The sequence below is a fragment of the Ursus maritimus genome, unplaced genomic scaffold (genome assembly GCF_017311325.1).
Source record: "Ursus maritimus isolate PB19 unplaced genomic scaffold, ASM1731132v1 scaffold_17, whole genome shotgun sequence".
Classification (NCBI taxonomy): domain Eukaryota; kingdom Metazoa; phylum Chordata; class Mammalia; order Carnivora; family Ursidae; genus Ursus; species Ursus maritimus.
The window spans coordinates 11,635,393-11,650,292 of record NW_024424119.1 but is presented as its reverse complement, the minus strand read 5'-3'; the positions used below and the strand labels follow the sequence as shown (position 1 = coordinate 11,650,292).

Here is a 14,900-nt window from a genome sequence, read left to right as displayed (position 1 = left end):
AGACCGTGTGGTATGCCACACACCCAGGCATACCTCTAGTTTGGGGATTTTTAAAATCTGACTGAGATCCTATTAAAGACACTACTCCATGACCTGCTTCTTTCACACGTAATATGTCTCGGGAACGCGTGACAGGCTTGGACGTCCAGGTCCGGCTTACTCTCCTTAATGACTGTATAGTCTCCACGGTGTGGACACACCACAGTTTATTTAACCAGACTCCTTGCATTTGTTTCCAATTTTTCAACTACCATACACACTGTATTACCAAACAGGTGAGAAAACAGAGATTAAGGAATTTTGTTTCAAAAGCACGTAATGACTAAGTGGCAGCCCACTTAGAGATCACAGTTTTCAGTCCTTCCTGACCATCGGGTTGAAAAATGAAGCTTGTCCTTAGATCACTTTCAGCTCCTGGCCACACATCTTGATGTCCCCTCAGAGACGGCCATTACAAGGCTAACTGCACATGGGTAAAGAGAGGAGAGGCTGGCCCCAATTTTGTTATATTAACTTACAATTGAAGTCCTAATAAAGTTACTTGGGAGAGACGTGCTGTCAGAGTTTAAAATGAGAGTGCTTTCTTTCTCAAGGAAGATTAGAGTATAAGGAAAATTCCTGCTGGATGGGTTATTAAGGAGGGAATCATGAATGGACCCAGCAGGAAGCACGGTTCTTAGGTCCAGTGCTCCCGAATCTAGTCAGCCTTGTGGAGGACCACTCTGGAAGCCCAGGGCACCCTCTGGAAGCCCCCGGGAGTAGGGGGAGGCTTTGAATATTTATTAGGAAGAAATCAACATTCTTTCCTTCAGAATTTCTTTCTCAGGTAAGAAACGTGTTACTTGAGGTTAAGAGAACCTTCCATTGGGTTTCATGTATTTCAGTCTGAGACTGACTGGCTCTGGGCCTAGGAGAAGAGAATTGCACAGAAAGCCGTGATTAGAGCAATCCCCTTCCTGTCAGCCTTCTGGTCCTCTTGCAAACAATGACCATCGTACTCAGTCAGAGGCGACGAATGCCCCTTACGGAATGACACTTGGGGGTATATGTTCAGACTCCCCAGCACAGATAAATACCTCTTTCCCTACACCATACCTGGTACCATACTTCAAAAAATGACCTACCAGCACCTCGAGAAGCTGGGTTAGTTCATGACCCCCCTTCACACATATTAATGGGGCCCCAAGATCATGTCAGAGAGAATTTTCTGACCACTCCATACACAGCAGCTTCCCCCATGTCAGTCTTTATGCCATTCCTTCTTGATTTCCTTCAGAATCATTCACTCTGAAATCGTCATACTTCTCTTTATTTGTTTATAACCTGCTTTCTCTCACTAGGGAGTAAGTTTCATGAGAACAGGGGCTTACCTTTCTCTGTACCTATGACACTCCAGTGCCTAGAAAAAGTGCCTGGGACACAGTAGTTCACAGCAAAAATTGTTCAACGAATTCCATTTCCATTTTTTTATAACACTTTCTCTCATTGTAGCTTGGAAAAATTCCTATCATTTTGAAAGGCTCCACTCAAATGTTATCTTATTTAGGATTTCATTCATTCATTCATTCATTCACTCATCATATGTGTTGAATCCCTACCATATGATAGAGGTTGTTAAGCTTCGTCTGTTCATAGCCCCTACTGCATCTCAGTAATTTTTTATGGCACCCCAGGCCAAAAGAAATACTTAACAGTTCCATTGATTAAGTCGTTAGGTCCAAACAACTCAAGAGGTATTTGCAACTTAACGACTTAGTAGCTGTTTGAAAAAAAATACATACTTGAAAGAAAAATTAGCTTTTATTTCATTCATAAATAACCAGGTTTACTTACTCATGGTAAGTCTGTACCTGTTGAGTACTGCGAAACTTCTAAATGCATGAAATTGGATCGGACAATGCCACCCTCATCTTTGGCCCCATGTTGATTTTCTCACAGTACTTCTTTCTTTCCTTTTCTTTCTTTCTTTCTTTCTTTCTTTCTTTCTTTCTTTCTTTCTTTCTTTCTCTCTTTCTCTCTCTCTCTCTTTCTTTCTTTCTTTCTCTTTTAAGATTTTATTTATTTATTTTGGCAGAGAGAGAGGGAGAGAACACAAGCAGGGGGAGGGTCAGGCAGAGGGAGAGGGAGAAGCAGACTCCCCAAGGAGCAGGGAGCCCAATGTGGGGTTCGATCCAGGACCCTGAGATCATGACCTGACCTGAAGGCAGACGCTTAACTGACTGAGCCACCCAGGTGCCCCTCACAGTACTTGCTTTTAATCAAAGCTTCAGGAGAACTGGGTTTGGGGCTTATTCACCAACTTCGCAAAGATGTCACAGGAAGGAACACAGCACGATCTAGTAGTTTGCATAGTGCCCCACACTTGTCGAGCATCACTGTGGTTCCTTTGAATATTTAAAATATCCCAGGGCAGCCCTGCCAGGTGGCTGTGTTCCCTGACACACCGTGTCAGAAGCTGTTGTTAGACACTTTGTGCTAGACACTGGGTGTACGCTGGTAAGAAAACCAGACATGGACCTTCTGTGACCCCTTAGACAGAAATCCCTGCCTACTCACCTCTGGAAGAGTTCTAGAAGAGAGGCAGAAATGTGGCTTCCCAACTTCACTCTTACAGATTTTTTTTTTTTAAAGAGTAGTAAAGGGTGGGAGTGGAGCAATAAAACCTTGATAAAGAACTTGAGCACCATCAGCTACGTTGCTCTTTGTGGTCACTGTCTCCTAAACGTCAACTCTTGTAAAGATTAAGGATGGTGACAAAGAAACAGTTTATAAGTAGCATGGTATTAGTCCAAACACCTTGAAAATCCATTTAAAATGCCTACTTAAGATGAAGGGGCCCAGATTTGAGGTCTAACTTGAATAAGCATGAAGATGTGACCTAAGGAAACCTTTTCGAGGGACCCCAGGGAAGCTCTGAGACCTAAATGACCTACTTGAGTGGTTTACTAGTTGACACCTATTGTTTCTCCCAATAGTATCCTTAGTTTTTCCTTCCAGAGAGACAGGATCCTGCCACTTTCCTACACAGGAGCAGGGACTGGGAAATGGGAAAGTTTGGATGCACTATGTCCTTAGAAATGAAAATAGTTTACTTGGACCAGCTAGAAATAGTAGAAGAAGGTAGCATGGGGGCGCCTGGGTGGCTCGGTCGGTTAAGCATCTGCCTTTGGCTCAGGTCATGATCCCAGGGTCCTGGGATCAAGCCCTGCCTTGGGCTCCCTGCTCAGTGTGGAGTCTGATTCTCCTTCTCCTTCTGCCCCTCCCCCTGCTCATGCTCTCTTTCTCAAATAAATAAATAAAATCTTGAAAGAAAAAAGAAGGTAGCATGACTTTGAGAACTAGGCAAACATCATGGGAACTTTCTTTATTGATACACCCTATCTGTAGAGTGATTGACAAGAAAACCATAAAAGTATGTGAACTGCCTTTTCAGGCAACGCAGAAAAATTAGAAAAATGAGATGCTGTCTCCTCCTCAGCACCTACAAGGAACAGAAAAAGGGGGTGAATCTGTGGAGAAGTGGTTCAAAAGAGCCTCAGGAAACTGTCAGGGATTAAGGACTGACCCTAGAGGCTTAGCTAACAAGAGACCCTTGAGTTTTTCCAAAACAAGTATTTAAAAGGGGAATATTTAACTGAATTGCCCTGAACTTCTTAGTTTGAGAAACTGGAATGTGATTATGAAAAGATTCTTTCTTATGAGATTTTTCGTTTGTTTGCTTGGCAATGTTGCTTCTGTCATGGCCAAATGCCAGAAAAAAAAAAAAGCTTCAAATGATTTGAAGACTTTAGATTCTCATAAAAAACTCAGGGTCAGTTTGATTCTACAAGCTGTAAAGAGTTGGCTCAGGTAACACTATGGGTTTAAAATAAAATTAGGTCAGAGTCTTAGCCTACATCTGTCCATGAAAGTGCTCATAATGATAGCAAGTAAATCGTGGGCTGTTTCTGAAGAGCTTTAAGGAAGGGGTAGGCAGACATCTGCTCATGATGCTTTAGGCATTCATCTACTTCGGAGAGTTTGGACCCTTTCCACTATTTTAAAAGCTCTAAAGAACCAGAATGGACATTATGGAGATTCTTAAATAACATCACTGTAGTTAAAAAAAAATAACCCTGATATAGAAGATATCACTACATTAAAAGGGATAGTAAAGAAAACCAATGAGCTAAATAAAGTGGATTTCCAGTAAACATTTTTTATGCTGTTTCTAAAACAAACGGTCAATACCATTTTTTCAAAATTCAAGAACTACGGATTTGATTCTTCTAACCAACCTACGTGGCACCCAGTGTCCTCAGTGGAAAAAAAGAAATGAACAGGGCAAAATTTTCCACTGAACAATAAATAACTCTGACTCCCAATGCTCCTGCCTTCTAGTTGTGTGAACTCTCCCTGGTTAGGGGTTAAAAATATACATACTTTTCATCCATCTTGGTCTCTCTCCGCCCATCTCATCTGTACTCTGGCCCTGGGTCACCTCTAATGCCAGTTTTCTCTATTCCTGCCCCAGTGCATCACTGTACCACTGGACTAAGTCCTAACACCCTTCTGACCTCGTTTTCTGTCAGATCAAGTTTTTTGGCCTCAGCTGAACCCCCTCTTTGCCACCCAACAATTTCCCATTTTGCCTTGCTGGCTTCCACTTGATTCCCCCAGTGGCTGCTGCAGGTCTTCATGCTCACTTCTTCAAGTTCAACTCACTTCTTCACTTTCGACAGGTGACAGAGAAAACTCTACAGGGAAGCTTGAGCTGTGTGTATCCTGAACAGCCTCAACTTTTCTTCAAAATCTTTCTAGTTTCTAATCCTTCCTCTCTCAATTTGCCTCTATTTTCTCAGAGTGAAGCCTATGGCCTTTTCTTTTACCAAGATTCCTCTTCTTGTCACCCACTGTCTCCTGTGGCACCTGGGGCATTAAGTATCCCCTCACCTCCTCATATCATCCATCTCTCCTTCTAGATCAACTTATCTCTCAAGGTTTACTCATTGCAAACAAACCAATTACCCACCTACCTTTATGTGACTAAACAGATGATGAGATACCTTTGTTAACACTTAATGAGAATACCTTATACTCATCAACTCCATTTCCTCATTGATATTCTGTTTTACCCCCTATGATCTTGACTTTGTTCCTAGTACACTATAGAAACCATTGCCCAGCAGGCTTGTTTTTCAGTGTTCAACCTATTGGCAACATTTATCCTACTGAACACCTTTAGGAATTCTTATTTCTTCTACTACTTCTCTCATGATGACTTTTGTGGTTTACTTTGGCATTCTTGTTCTCTTCCTATCTGAATCGAGACATTCACCAAAGTTCTGAGCTTCTCTCCTCTTATGATTCTACATGCTCTCCCTAAGGAACTGCTTCCCAATCTTCAAATTTTATACATCTTATTTGTGTTTCTATGGCTCATGCCTTGATCCCTTTCCTGAGATCAAATCCCCATTGCATAGTGGAATATACCATCTGCAAGTCCAGCCTGCATGTCAAACTCAGTAGTGTCCTTTAATCAATTTGTCATTTCCCTCTCCCAAACATTCTACCAATGTTTCTAGTTTTGATAATGGTATCCACCATTCTTTCAGAAGCCTGAGTATTCATCTACATTCAGCCAATTTCTATCATGTGCTTAGTATGTGTGAGCCAACAGCATGGGGGGATAAAGGGGAGAACGTGATGCATGAGGCTCCTATCATCATGGAATTTACATTCTAGAGTGGAAAAACAGAAAGCAAACAAGTAATCAAAGAATATAAATTTTGGTAGAGATTAGTGCTACGAAGAAAGTCAAAGCGCTGTAAAGGAAGCAAGATTGACTGCTGTGAGAGATGGGATTGGGCAGTGGGACAAGCACATCAGATAAGGTGAACAAGGGAAACTCAGAGGCGGAGGCATTTGAGATGACCGAAATAAGGAAAATGCCAATCATGTAGACAGTGAGGAAAGAGTCATTCTAACAGAGGATGGGCCAGTGCGAGAGCTCTAAATATGTCTCCACATCTCTGTTTCCTTTATTCTCACTTCAACTCATCATTCTAATTTAAATTGCTTGTTAGTTCTTACAAAGTGACCTTAATTTTTATCTCTCTTGCATTTATTTCCTTCTGGGTTAAGCCCTGATTGTATTTAGCTCCCCATCCATTTCCTGTTCCAGAGCATCTCTCAAATCGTTACAGAACTAATCTTCCTGAAGCGAAAGAAACTACAATATCATCCTCTTGCTCCAAAGCCTCTAGTGAATTAGTGGCAGCTTGGAAGACTAACATTCAAATCTGTTCAAGGTGTAACTTCAAAATAATCTTCCAATCCTTTTTCTTCCATACTGCTAGGCACAATCCTATCCAAATTCATATGCAGGGCACACCTTAAACATTTCTGCATCCAAAGTTGTCCATTGTGTCCCTTTTACTTGGACTGACTGTCACCCCCTCACACTCATTGTGGATTAGTCACAGTCCTCCTGGTCCTCTAGGCCCCATCGAAAACCCTTTTTCCTTGAAGACCCTTCAGATGTCTCTCCATTTTTAGCCCACAAAGAATTTTATCCCTTTCTTAGAGCATTTGTCATACTTTGTGCTAGGATGTGGTTATGTGCACATCTATCTTCTCTCTCTGCATCTCTTACTTTATCACAGATGTTTCCAGACAGTGACCACATGTTATTTTTCCTTGTACTAGTGTAGCACCTCACACATAGTTGGCATGGAATAGTATTTGTTGAATGAATGAATGAATGAATGAATTTGTCAAATCCGAGTTTGATTAACTCATATTTATTTCACAAGACCCCAGTGGTTTCCCTTTTATCATTTCTCTTATTGGTTCTCAAGAGACTTAGATATGAAAAGTCAGAAAGCAGAGAAGTACGGAACAGAGTCTCTAGTGTGAAATAGTCTAGTTAGTTTCTATCTGGCCAACTGGTTGCAAGTTTATATTGAGGAACATTAAATATATCTATTTTTTAAGGTTGCGTCATCACTATAGGGTGAGATACATAACCCTTACTGAAACACTCATTGACTTTTCGCTCAGGATACATAAAACTGCCCAGAATGATTCAGTTCTTTAAGAAATACGCGACTGCCATCACAGAAGCGCAATACTTACCACATTACTGCATGTTCTGTATCGGATATTTCTTCCCTCACAGCTCCTACGTGACAAAGAGAAAAACAAACTCATTACTACCTGTGAAAGGCTCAAAACTTAAACTATCTACTTATAAAAAAACAAGTTTCTCTTAATACGAATAAGAACCTTCCTTTTCTTCTGAGTAACACCGTTCTTTGAGAAGTTCCTATCAAATACTAAACAGCAGATCTCAAGAAGTTGTGCATGGAAAGGGATTTCTCCATGAGGGTGGAAACTAAGCATTCATTTTGCTTCCCAAAATTTTCACAGTAAGTACTTACAGTTGGTGCTTATTTAACCAAATAAATATTAATGCAAGGTTTTCCAAAAATGAATCCTGTCTTCCTAATTATTTCTGGTATAAGACTGAAGAGATATTTCATTGAAAACAATGTAGATCTGGCATACGGTAAAAATGGGCCTTAAGACTCAACATGTCTTAAAATTACACATCTAAGGACATGAAAACTCATAGTTATTAAAGAATTCTTTTTACTTCTAAAATGCACACTCACTGTAGAGGTTTTGGGAAAGAACGATTACAAAAATGACATCTCCCAGAGTTGCCTCATTGAAGAATAATCACTATTATTTTGATTGTATTGATTTCTTCTCTGTGTAGAGGAAATTGCAATACCTATACCATTTTGTAGTTTGGGTTTTGTTTTTTTTTTCCACTTAAACATTTTTGGAAGCATTTTTCCACACTGTTAAATAACTTTAAAGACATAGCTTTGAGAGCTACATAATATTCCTTTAAATGAGATAACATAATTTGTGTACTCGTTCTTCCATGACTTGTCATTTAAGTAATTTCCAATTAGGGGTTTGATAAATGATATTGTGATAAACTATGTTCATGTGTCTGTTTTATCTAAGTTTCTGACTATGGCTATAGGATAGATAAAGTTCTAGAAGGGGAATTACTGGACTAAAGGGAATGAACTTTTATAAGGCTCTTGATAAATATTGCCAAATCACATAAAAGTTGTACCGTTCCATACTCCCATCAGCACCACGTGGGAGTTTACATTTTCCTGAATTTCTGTGAACAAAAACCATTTTTTTGATTCAATTTCAATGATGACATTTAAAACCAGGACAGCAGTACTCTGTTCTTTGCAAAATAAGTCATACCTTTTACAAAACAAGTAAAAATATAATAGAAAATGCTGAGAGAATGATTATACTAATAACTAATAATTAGGAAATCCCAGGTAAATTTCTAAGTTTTTATATGTATTATTTATATGTATTAACATAGAATGCAATTAATAATTAATTATTTATATGTATTAATTTATTTAATCTCTTCAAGAACCCTGGGAGATAGGGTACTATTATTACACCCATTTTGCAGATAAGAAAACTAAAGCTCAGGGATGTTAAGTAACTTGCCCAAATCCCACAAGCATTAAGTAGCAGAGCTGAGATTTGAAGCCAGTCCATCGAGCTTCAGAGCTTACACTCATAATCATGATGATTTACCACCACCTAATTTACTTGTTTGTTCAGCAAATGTCCATTGAGCTCCTATTATGTGCTGGGCAATGCATTTACTTCTGGGAATACAAAGAAGAATGATATGATTTGTCCTTGGTATTAAGAAAACCACTCATGTCCTTATAATTCCATGTAGGAAAAGCTAGATAGTACTTGTATTAGGTCTTGAGGATGTTATCAAAAAGAGAGTATCATCTGAAAACATAATTGCACAAAAGCTGTCTTAAAGAAATAGAAAGGTCCCAGGCCTGAAGACTTGACTGTGACCAGTTTGACAATATTAACACACATGAACAACAGAAGGTGGGAAAGGAAAGGGAGGGCTGGCCAGGCATTGCGATCATAGAAAAGAAGAGAATGATGGAGTTATATCCTTCTCAGTGCCCAACCCAGCAATGTCCCAGGCAAAAGACCAATGAACTTCACGTCCTCCAGGTCCCATAGGCAAGGCTGTTGCCATCACGATATAGATGCCTCATGCTAATTTAGCTAATGCCAACGAATGTTCTGTTCGTCCCAGAAATACCCCTTGTTATGATGCCATGTTGACCAAGCAACTGCCTAGAGTGGTCTGGTTTCTCAGGACTGCTGAGAGGCAGACTAGGCTTGTCATGCTGATGTGGGTATTTTGGTCCATGTGGTAGTGCTATTTTTCATTGTAAGTTAATAAATAATCTATCATTCTAGTTTGAAACGTCAATCTCATGGACCAAGTCATTGTGAGTCCACCTCCAAGAAAAGGATCTGTTCTTGCTATGATTGTTGAAAAATACCAGACTTCTGAGTCTAAAAAGATGGTAACTAGGTTCCAGTTGATGGTGAATTTGCAAGATAATCAATTCTACAACCTAGAAGTCTCAGGTGGCCTGCCATTTAGACACTGGTCTTGGCTGAATGTGATAAGTTTTTCAGCTTTAAAATTCTGAGTACATAGGTGACATGGTGTAATGGTTCAGAGTACCCACTGTGAAATCAGAACCCTCTTTCTGAAATTTCAGTCTCTTCTGAAGTTTCAATATCTCAGTTTTATTATCTGTAAAATGGGATATTATTACTTATTTCCTCGGATTATCATGGAGATAAACTTGAGTTAATATTTGTGAAGCACTTCCAACAGTACCTGGCACACAGTAAGCATTATGTAGACATTTGATAAATTAATTGCATAATAGCTATAAAATATAATAGATACTGAAAGAAGGTTAAGAATATGTAGAGAAGAAACCACAGGCAAAGGCATAGAAGTATGAAAAGGTATGGCTTGGTTTTGCTGGAGTTTGGGGTTTATGTGGGGAACTGTAGATGAGAGAAATACCTTCTAATTTTGAACTTGGCAATAAACAAAAGGGAACCACCAAATGTTTTAAAACCAAGGAGACACAATGACTTCTTGCTTTAAAAAAGTGAACTCTGGTGTTAATCATTAAGACCTTAAGGCTCTATGCTTTTCACCTTCTTTTATTTTCTTTTCCTAGCCTTATCCCCCTGAAAGGAGTAATGAAAACAATTCAAAATTAGGAGTTTGAAGATGTAGGTACTAGACTCTGCTCTTCTCCTTGCATAAGCCTGTTGCCCTCTCGGGGTCTTACCCTCCTTATCCGTCTAATGTACGTTGGGACGGCGGGGCACCAAGTTGTGATCGCTAACTGAGATAATTTACAAAAGCTCTGTTCCAATGCCAAGGTGTTATTATCAAGATATCATTTACCAAAAATCAAACCAAAACAAGCAGAAAAATACCTGCTTCATTAACTCAAATGAGCCTTTCCCCATATATTTCCAACCACAAACACACGTTTTAAAAGCATCTTTGTAAAATAGGAGATGTAAGCACATAATATAAAAGACTAATTTAAATCCTTCTTATTTAGCAAAAACAAAAACAAACACAAAACAAGGAGAAACACTTGCTGCAATTTCCAAAGAATACCCGATAACTGTCTAACACCTCATATTGATTTAGAAATAATTCAATTTTTCCCCTGAATTAAGCCTCCCCTTTACTGTACAGTATTACTTTATTTAGTGAGAGCTTATTTCATTTACTTGACTGAAATATGATATTAAAGTGGAAATGCTGGATTTTGGAAAGGTCCTCGTTACTGAAATACATTATAAAATTGCGCGTAACAATAGTAATTCTAGCTTCTAAGATATATTGAGTGCCTTCTAGAGGTATCTGGCCCAGAGTTACGTGTTCTGTGTACATTACCAATAAGCTTCTGACAACTCGGCAAGGTTTTATTATTCCCATTTCATAGATGAGAAAATTGAGAAAAGAGAGAACCAAGGACTGGAACCCAGACTTCTCTAACTCCAGAGCAGGTAAAACAATAAAAAAAGGAACAAGATGTGTTTAAGATGTGTAAAATATTGGGGTGCCTGGGTGGCTCGGTCAGTTGGGTGTCTGCCTTCAGCTCAGGTCATGATCCCAGGGTCCTGGGATTGAGTTCTTCATCGGGCTCCCTGCTCAGCAGAGAGCCTGCTACTCACTCTGCCTGTCGCTCCCCCTGCTTGTGCTTGCTCTCTCTCTCCCTCTGACAAATAAATAAATAAAATCCTAAAAAAGAAAAAAAGATGTGTAAAATGTTAACACTAGGTGAAATCTGGAAACCAAGCAGAGAGTTGGCCTGGGGGTTAACTGCACCTCATTGTTACTGTATCAATTTATCAGCTGCTCTTCGGTTCTGGTAAATTCACTTTTTGTAAGTAAAGGATACCTATACACACATTTTACATCTGGAACATCTCCGAGAGAACCACACTGCTCTATAAAATGTAACAGGAAAGAACTTCGGTGCGGAGAAGCTTATACTTTTTAAAAGTTCAAATTTATTAAACCTGAATATAAATTTTATTTCAGTTAATGAAGTGACTATTCCACCACAAGGATTTAATTCGTGCCAAGTGTGAATTTCTTCATCCAAGGCACTTATCTGGGCACAAAAGCCTCATTTGAGGGTCAAACAGTAAAAAATATTTTCTTCCTTTCTTTAACAGTTCATCAACATAAAACAGCCAAGTGGTTTCCTTAAGCAAAATAAAATTCACCTCTGGGAATGGAAACAAGCAGAAATTTCAATCCAAAATGGTTTCCAAAGCAAGCTATAGTCCACTGATAACAGAGATTTTAAGTAAATGCATCCTTTTGACGTAAACTACAGAATAGTTTCAGGACTGAGTTTAGTGAGCTAAGGCCTATACCAATTAAGGACTCAGAACTGGTTCAAGTATGAAAGAACAAAATATAAATATTCAAATCTATTCCAAACCTGATTTGTAATGGAAAGTTCCTTATTTATTTCCTTATTTATTTTAGCACTTTACCCCTAGGCAGTCATTTATTAATTTTGACTTAATTCCCTCTCTCAAAAATGGAAATCATCTCAATCACAAGCTATTATTTCTGAATTATTCCGACTTTAATTCACTTCTAATGAGATTAGTGTAAGCTTGAGGCACACTTTATTGGTCTCTCATTAACGCACAACAAACCATCCAAACTGTTCCAATTCTTAAAATCCTGATATCTTAGTTTCAATTACTATAATTTGACAACCATAGTAGAAATGAATTACCATGGAAAATTAAAAGCTCTCTTTCCAGGCTTTAGCAATTTGTTGGTCCCCTACTTCCCCACCCTCCCACTTATATATTTTAAGTCTTTAAAAGAGGGAGGCATATGCAACTTATCTCTCACTAAGAATTTTTAAAAATGGGTAAAACACATCCATTTTTACTTCGAAATTATTCTCATTTTCTCCCTAAGCAAACAGATTCTTCTGGGGACATAACCAGACTCATCCTTGGTGTCAGTAAAGAGTTTCAGGAAAGTGTGGTAACTGTTTGTTTAAGACTCCAGGATTCTTAAATACTGCTCACGAAGCTTTGCCTTTGATTTCCAAAATCGAAGAGAGCTGCTCAGTCAGAACAGGTTACTGTATTTCTTGGAATACCTCCTGGCTTTCAAATATGCACTCATGGGCAAAGAACTTTAAAATAAATATGATCATTCATCTGCTTATCCCTCTCTTTTTAGCGATCCAGAGGGACACCATGAGCTCTTCACAAGAGAGCAGGTATAAAAGAATATCAGCAGTTCAAGCTGACAGAAGGACTCTGGGTCCTTTAGACTGTGGATCCTAAAATGAGCATAAATCTGACAAGACGAGCAGACTTCCAGCTGGAACCAGAACTTCGTGCAGTGTCGGTGCGTGGTTTTCCTCCCTGACTTCAATTTGAACATTGCAATAGTCACTGGAACGATCTTGCAGGAGGATGTCTCCAAGGAGCCAGTGAAAGCACTTCTACATTTCTGGGCCTTTTTTTTTTTTTTTTTTTACAAAGACCTCAAGAGGAATAACAAATTCTGAGAACACTTAAGAGGACCAAGTGCAAATGCACCATTGGGCTGCTTTTCATTTTCCGCAGACACATTACTGTAAGAGGTTCTTTCAGGAAACAACACTTGATACCAATCAACTTAGTCGTTAAGAAGGAAGTTACATGAACCTCTGGACCCTGTGTATAAAGCTATGCTCAGATGCTCACTGTCCGCATCCATGGGTCAAACCCGATGATAAAAACCTAGGGTTTAGAAGAACTGGAATCTGTACATAACAGATGGTTAGTGGTGGTCTTGCCTTGCATGGGGGAGAAAAAGGAGTTAGAGGACATGTTAGTGGTGGGTGTCCTAAGTTCTGAGTTCTCTTCTTTAATTCAGCTCTTTTACTCTTCTTTTTTTTTTTTAAGATTTTATTTAGTTATTTGACAGAGACAGCCAGCAAGAGAGGGAACACAAGCAAGGGGAGTGGGAGAGGAAGAAGCAGGCTCCTAGTGGAGGAGCCTGATGTGGGGCTCGATCCCAGAACACCGGGATCACGCCCTGAGCCAAAGGCAGACACTTAACAACTGCGCCACCCAGGCGCCCCTCTCTTTTACTCTGCTGTTTAAGAAAATTAAGGCTTTAATGCTCTGCATTTTATTGCATATTTAAATGATTATTATTTAATTCTGATTTAGAATGTCTTTCATGAGACTCAAAATGAGCCTTGTTCATGTGGAAACTTTATTTGTGTGGTGCTTGGTCCCAGCCAGAGAAGCAAGTTCAGCACCTACCCCCTCTTCAAAAAGTATCTACATAGAAACAGAGTAGAATGGTAGTTATCAGGGACTGGCATGGGGTGTTTGTGTGTGGAGGAACTGGGGAGATGTAGTTTAAGGGTACAAACTTGCAACTAGTAGATAAATAAATCCTGGAAATCGAATGCAGAGCATAGTGATTACAGATAAAACACTCTATCATTAACTTCAAAATTTCTAAGAGAGATCTTAATTGTTCCCACCACAGAAATGACAACTATGTGGCATGTTCGAGGTGTTAGCTAATACAAAAGTGGAAATCACATTGCAATATGTAGATGTATCAAATCAATATATTGTATGCCTTAAAATTTTTGTGATATATCTGATAAGGGTTTAATATGCAAAATATATAAAGAATTTATACAAATCAGCACAAAGAAAGAAAGAAAGAGCAAAAGATAAAATGAACTTATGGGACTTCATCAATTTCCAAAGAAGACATACAAATGGCAAACAGACACATGAAAAAACGTTCAAAATCATTAGCCATCAGGGAAATTCAAATCAAAACCACCTTGAGATACCACCTTACGCCAGTTAGAATGGCAAAAATTGACAAGGCAGGAAACAACAAATATTAAAGAGGGTGTGGAGAAAGACGATCCCTCTTACATTGTTGGTGGCAATGCAAGTTGGTACAGCCACTCTGGAAAACAGTGTGGAGGTCCCTTAAAAAGTTAAAAATTGAGCTACCCTATGACCCAGCCATTGCACTACTGGGTATTTACCCCAAGGATACAGACATAGTGAAGAGAAGGGCCATATGCACCCCAGTGTTCATAGCAGCATTGCCCACAATAGCTAAATCATGGAAAGAACTGAGATGCCCTTCAACAGATGACTGGATTAAGACGTTGTGGTCCATGTATACAATGGAATATTACTCAGCTATCAGAATGATCGAGTACTCAGCATTTGCTGCAACATGGATGGCACTGGAGGAGATAATGCTAAGTGAAATAAGTCAAGCTGAGAAAGACAATTATATGATTTCTCTCATCTATGGAACATAAGTACTAGGAAGATCGGTAGGGAAAGAAAGGGATAAAGAAAGGGGGGGTAATCAGAAGGGGGAATGAAGCATGAGAGACTATGGACTCTGAGAAACAAAC

At 39.2% G+C, this 14,900-nt stretch overlaps 1 protein-coding gene across 1 annotated transcript in view; it reads right to left on the bottom strand.

Moving 5' to 3' along the window:
• ADAMTSL1 (ADAMTS like 1) overlaps positions 1 to 14,900 on the bottom strand; it is a 376,065-nt gene that overhangs the window by 312,792 nt on the left and 48,373 nt on the right. Inside the window, exon 3 of the mRNA XM_040631464.1 lies at positions 7,117 to 7,162. Within this exon, the coding sequence (XP_040487398.1) occupies positions 7,117 to 7,162 (46 nt within the window). The remainder of the gene's footprint in view (positions 1 to 7,116; positions 7,163 to 14,900) is intronic.